Source organism: Vigna unguiculata, chromosome 2 (assembly GCF_037176805.1).
Source record: "Vigna unguiculata cultivar grain cowpea cultivar isolate G323 ecotype 2 chromosome 2, ASM3717680v1, whole genome shotgun sequence".
Classification (NCBI taxonomy): domain Eukaryota; kingdom Viridiplantae; phylum Streptophyta; class Magnoliopsida; order Fabales; family Fabaceae; genus Vigna; species Vigna unguiculata.
The window spans coordinates 36243243-36249249 of record NC_140793.1 but is presented as its reverse complement, the minus strand read 5'-3'; the positions used below and the strand labels follow the sequence as shown (position 1 = coordinate 36249249).

Below are 6007 nucleotides of genomic sequence, written 5' to 3'. Positions count from 1 at the left end.
TTTATTGGTCATGTTAAAATATTTATTGATTTATTGATGTACAAACCTTCGTTAAAGAACTTGAGACACTGATCACTTTTAGTGATTTTCTCTTCTAACTATATGAAGGTTGAACTTAAAACTTAAGGAATTCTGGTCTGATTTTTTATTTTATTTAAATGTCTTTTTATTTATATTGGATAATTGTAAAATTTGATAATAAAAAAATCACACGACTTTATGGGTGAAAGAGATTGTAGATTCAACTTTTTCTCTAAATTTACAACAAATAATTGATAGTTTAAACTATTTATTGATAATCTTATATCATTATCATTGATAATTTAATATATAAAAATTAAATTATTTTAAAATAGACGAGTAAAATAATTGTTAGGTTATTATATTTAGCTTTCTATGTATAAAATTATTTTAAGATGGACGAGTAAAATAATTATTAGGTTATTATATTTAGTTTTCTATGTTATTATATAATTATGTATAAAATTAAAGTAACCAAGCTGTACATGTTAATCTCAACAGGGCCATGATTTCAGCAAGTGTTCAAACTTCTTTTTAAAAAATATATGATATAAATAAGCTTTTTGCAATCATTTATTCTTCTGTAGAACATATATGCCAATTCTGACTGCAGTGAAGACATCAAGTTTTCAAAAATGATTGAAAAATATGGGAATTACGTACTTTAATTTTCCATTGTTTTTCTATTCTACTTTGTACATTATCTTTTTGTTGTGTATCTCTTTCTTTTCATATAAACCAAAATCAAAATTAGTTCATTTTACTATATACATATATTTAAAAAAAAATGCATTTATGTTTTCAAATTAAAAACGTAAATTATAATATTTTAATTTAGGGTGGAGAAACTATTCTATATTATAAACCCTAACAAAAAGAAGAAGCAAGCTAGTAATTTACCTTCCCTTATTTTTTGTTTTATAATTTGTTCTATAACAAATTATAGAAATTATTCTATAATTTGTTCAAACACATGTTTTTGTTATCTATAGCTTAGGTATCACGAGGAAAGGAAATGAACTTGTTTGTGTTTGTTAAAATGTCAGTCTGAGTTCGTTGTTATCCTTATTACAAATTAGTTTGCAACAGGATTTATTTAATAATCTTAATTTTTAAGTATGTTTTAAACATTTTAACATAAATCTTAAAAAATTGCAAAAAAGAAAAAGGTTTCCTATTGATACCTAACATAATATAATTAATCCCAAATGTTCTCTGTAGGTTAGTTGATCAGCCACCATATAACTTCATCTCAGTTCTTCGTGCTTCTGAGTCTCTAGAGACACGAGAAACACAACAAGTGAATCCCTTTTTTCTATGAAAAAATATTATCATATTATAAAATTCTAAGTGAGTAAGTATACCAAACACTTTATCAACACTTATTATTATTATTATTATTTTATTCTTCTACTCTGAAGTTTTCTTAGGCTATTCATGGAAATATTCTTCTACTCAGGTAACGTCCACGAAGTGTACAAAATGTGCATATATATTTTAAAAATGCTTATTTGGTAGAAAATGGGTAGGTGGCTCCATTAGGTTGACCGTGCAAGAATGAAGTAATCACTTTGAAATTTTAATTTAAAATAATTTAGCAGACACATTCTATTCTTGGTTCATAGAACTTAATGCTGCTTGACCACGACAAAGGAAGTAACAAAGTAGAAAAATAGATTTGAATAATACCAATAATTAGTGATCTTTTCATATAATTACTTCAAATGAAACCTAACAACACCATTGCTCCAATATCTTCCTCCGCTACCTCGTGGCAAGGTAAGATGATGCACGTGATATTTTCACCTACCCACTTCCTATCCACCCTTGCATACATATAAAAACCTAACTCCTCTCACGTCTTCAAACACACAACTTCAGCAACCTGAGTTATCAGCAACATCATCTGCCACTTCTATTGTTAGTTCCATATATCAAAGGAAAGGAAAGGAAGATGGTGAGTGTGTCGGAGATCCGTCAAGCTCAAAGGGCAGAGGGGCCTGCAACCATCCTTGCAATTGGAACTGCTACTCCACCGAACTGTGTTGATCAGAGCACCTATCCCGACTATTACTTTAGAATTACAAATAGTGAGCACATGACCGATCTCAAGGAGAAGTTCCAACGCATGTGTAAGTTCTTGAATCAATATATGTATAGTCTTTTCACTTTCACATGATGTTTCATAATGTCTATTGTTGAATCAAGCTAATATTTGGTTTATGATGTTCCAGGCGACAAGTCGATGATCAAGAAGAGATACATGCACGTGACAGAGGAGGTCCTGAAGGAGAATCCCAACATGTGTGCTTACATGGCACCTTCTTTGGATGCGAGGCAAGACATAGTAGTGGTAGAGGTACCAAAGTTAGGGAAAGATGCTGCAGTGAAGGCCATAAAGGAATGGGGACAACCAAAGTCAAAGATTACACACTTGATCTTTTGCACCACCAGTGGCGTCGACATGCCTGGTGCTGATTACCAGCTCACCAAACTCCTCGGACTTCGCCCCTATGTCAAGAGGTACATGATGTACCAACAAGGGTGCTTTGCAGGAGGCACGGTTCTTAGATTGGCCAAGGATTTAGCTGAGAACAATAAGGGAGCCCGTGTGCTTGTCGTGTGTTCTGAGATCACTGCAGTCACCTTCCGTGGCCCAAGTGAAACTCACCTAGACAGTCTTGTGGGTCAAGCACTGTTTGGAGATGGAGCAGCTGCAGTCATTGTTGGTTCTGACCCAATTCCACAAATTGAGAAGCCATTGTTTGAGCTTGTTTGGACTGCACAGACCATTGCTCCAGACAGTGAAGGTGCCATTGATGGCCACCTTCGTGAAGTTGGACTCACTTTTCACCTCCTTAAGGATGTTCCTGGGATTGTCTCAAAGAACATTGGGAAGGCACTTTCCGAGGCCTTCGATCCATTGAACATCTCTGAGTACAACTCCATCTTCTGGATTGCACACCCTGGTGGACCTGCAATTCTTGACCAAGTTGAGCAAAAGTTGGGTCTCAAACCTGAAAAAATGAAGGCCACTAGAGATGTGCTTAGTGACTATGGGAACATGTCAAGTGCATGTGTGCTTTTCATTTTGGATGAAATGAGGAGGAAATCAACTGAAAATAAACTCAAAACCACAGGTGAAGGACTTGAATGGGGTGTCTTGTTTGGCTTTGGACCAGGACTTACCATTGAGACCGTTGTTCTCCATAGCGTGGAGATATAAGATCATTCTATCATTTCCTTATTACTTGTATGATTTTTTTTTCATCAAATTTTAAAGAATAATTGTATTCGTGATACTAATATACAATTATAAACCTTTTAAGAAAATTATTTTGCACTTTTATACAGTGATTCTAAAATTAATTGTGTACGTAGAAATATCATATCTATTAATTTCAAATGACTATATTTTATATCATATTCTTGACTTACATATACAATTTATTTATTTTAAATACAAAGTTGTATTTTTGATACGTATCTTTGATTTCTGAACACAGTTGTAAACCATACTTGTAATTTGAAGAAGATACATATAATACACTATAATAGTTTTTTACATTAACCTTTTCTGAAAGTATATTTTCTTTTAAATCATCCACCTATTTAACCAAATTAATGCAAAGGAAAATATTAGATAATTATTAAGAGATTGTTTTAAGGGATTATACACATTTGAATGATTGGTGAAATTCTTCTCTAAGTTCAATAATTAAGCTATCTCTTCAACCCAATCTCCTGTAAGAAAAATAAAAAAGTTAATTGGTTATTATACCTGAAAGAATATTATCCTAAAATCGTTGGTGAAATATATTTTACATTCAAACTTTCTGATTCTCCCTGTCATAAGATTTTTAATGATAAATAAGAAAAAAAAAACATATACATCTTATTTTTTCTAAAATTATAAGTATTGTAAAAGCTTACACTTCAGGTGTGTTTGAAAACTCAAGTAATGTTGAACAATAAAATCCTGGAATTAAAATAAACAAATTGTATTTGTAAGTTAATAACATGAATAAAATATAGTCATCAAATTTAGAAGTTGTTGATTATATATGTGAAGTGGAATAAGTAGTGGACATAGATAGGGATGTCAACGGGGCGGATAGGGTACGGGTAGTAACTCCCCCGTACCCGCTGAATAAATATTTGTCCCGTACCTGTATCCATATCTGTCGGGTATCCGTTATGTGGGTACCCGTTTATTTTTTTCATATCCGCGGATATCCACGGATACCCGCGGGTATTTACAAAATTATTTAAAAAATAAATATTTAATCATAAATTCAAATAAAATAAAATAAAATACATCATTGTCATAAATTTTAAATAAAGTTCAAACAAACTCAAGTCCATACAAGTCCAAATAATCATAAAAATATAAATATAAAATAACGTTCAACACAATGAAAATTCTTTAATTAGTGCTTTAATCAATAAGAACAAGTCCACCTTCTCTGATTGATTCCTGAGAAAAAATTAGGTAAGAATATTTTGTACTAATATATATATATATATATATATATATATATATATATATATAAGGGTAGTTTTGTGAATTAAAGTTTAGCGAGTACGGGTATCCATGAGTACGGATACTATGATACTCGTATCCGCCCCGTTAACATGCAGGTATAAAAAATACCCATACCCACGGGTAGCGAGTATCCATTTTTAATATCTATTTTCTACCCATTACGGGTTTTATCCACAAATACCCGTGGATACGGATATTTTTGACATCCATAGACATAGACCATTTTATAAGTTATTGATTATGTAATGTGAAGTGGAATCATTGGCCCTAGATTGCATTTCGTTTATATATCAAGAACAAATTTACACAATTTATCCTCAATTTACAACATTTAAATTCTTAAAAATAAAAAAGAATAAAATATTTCTCATTTAAACTTTTTTTATTACATATATAATTTATGAAATTTTATCAGATATTTTATAAATAAAATATATAAAATTAAAACTTAATAAATATGTAATAATAATGAATAAGAATAATATTATGGATTTCTTAAAATATCTCAACAAAGTATAAGGAAGCTCGATTATAAATCTAATAACATGACCATGATGCCAAGCTTAACATGTACACAATGTATTGCCATGAATTCCAAAATCAAAATCCACAAGAAAAAATATTTCTAGATAAAATAATACAATGAAGTAGATACTTGCGTGTCACGAGAAGATTTGCAATTCTGACTAAAAATATGAAAAAATTATAATTTTGTAAAAAAAATTGTATAAGAATTAATAAATATTAAAAAATGAATAAATATGAGCATTAATCGGTGGAGAAAGCAAATATATTGAATTAGTGTGAAATGATTATATAATACTTTAAATTACATATTTATTTTAACTTCACTTTTTAATTAATTTATATACGACTATCTTATTATGTAAACATGAGAAGAGTTAACGTAAAACCTTTAATAAGTGTTTAATAAAAAAAATAATTTATTTATATAATTTATAATGTTATCATGGATGTACAAGTAGAAAAATGAGTAAGTAGCTCCACGACCTTGACCGTTCAATGCTAATATATATATAAAAAGAAAGAAACCTTGACCGTTCAATAATCATATTCTCTCTTTGAAATTTAAGTTAAAAAATTCAGTTGTCATATTTATTTTGGGATTACGGATAAAATGAATGAAACTGGTGTGCGAAACAGAAACTTTTTAGTCAAACCCAATGACGTGGAGCAACTCTACCCGTAGATTTCAGTTTGATTTGGCTGTGGCCGTTGATGCAATATTTTCGGAGGCTACCTACCAAGGTTGACTGAAACGTTAGAAACACACAAAATGTTTGAAATAAACGTTGTGATAGAATAATTTAATAAGGTAGAGAAACAGAAAATATGGCAAAGTATTAACTGATAAATGGCTTGCAAATGCACGTGATACTCACCTACCCTTTTGCATGCCTATAAAAGTATAACTCCTCC

The 6007-nt window shown here is 30.6% G+C and overlaps 1 protein-coding gene across 1 annotated transcript; it reads left to right on the top strand.

The window, feature by feature from the left end:
- The first annotated feature begins 1873 nt into the window (after positions 1–1873).
- Positions 1874–3354, top strand: LOC114173395 (chalcone synthase 17-like). Its single transcript, XM_028057762.2, has 2 exons — positions 1874–2153; positions 2256–3354. Exons 1-2 carry the CDS (start codon positions 1976–1978, stop codon positions 3245–3247), a joined length of 1170 nt encoding a protein of 389 aa, XP_027913563.2. The 5' UTR covers positions 1874–1975; the 3' UTR covers positions 3248–3354.
- Positions 3355–6007: the final 2653 nt, after the last annotated feature.

Bases quoted from the DNA above. Each gene is read 5' to 3' on its own strand.
- LOC114173395 (XM_028057762.2), top strand. From the start codon at position 1,976: ATGGTGAGTGTGTCGGAGATCCGTCAAGCTCAAAGGGCAGAGGGGCCT. The intron at 2,154-2,255 runs GTAAGTTCTTGA...ATGATGTTCCAG, and splicing joins GGAGAAGTTCCAACGCATGT to GCGACAAGTCGATGATCAAG.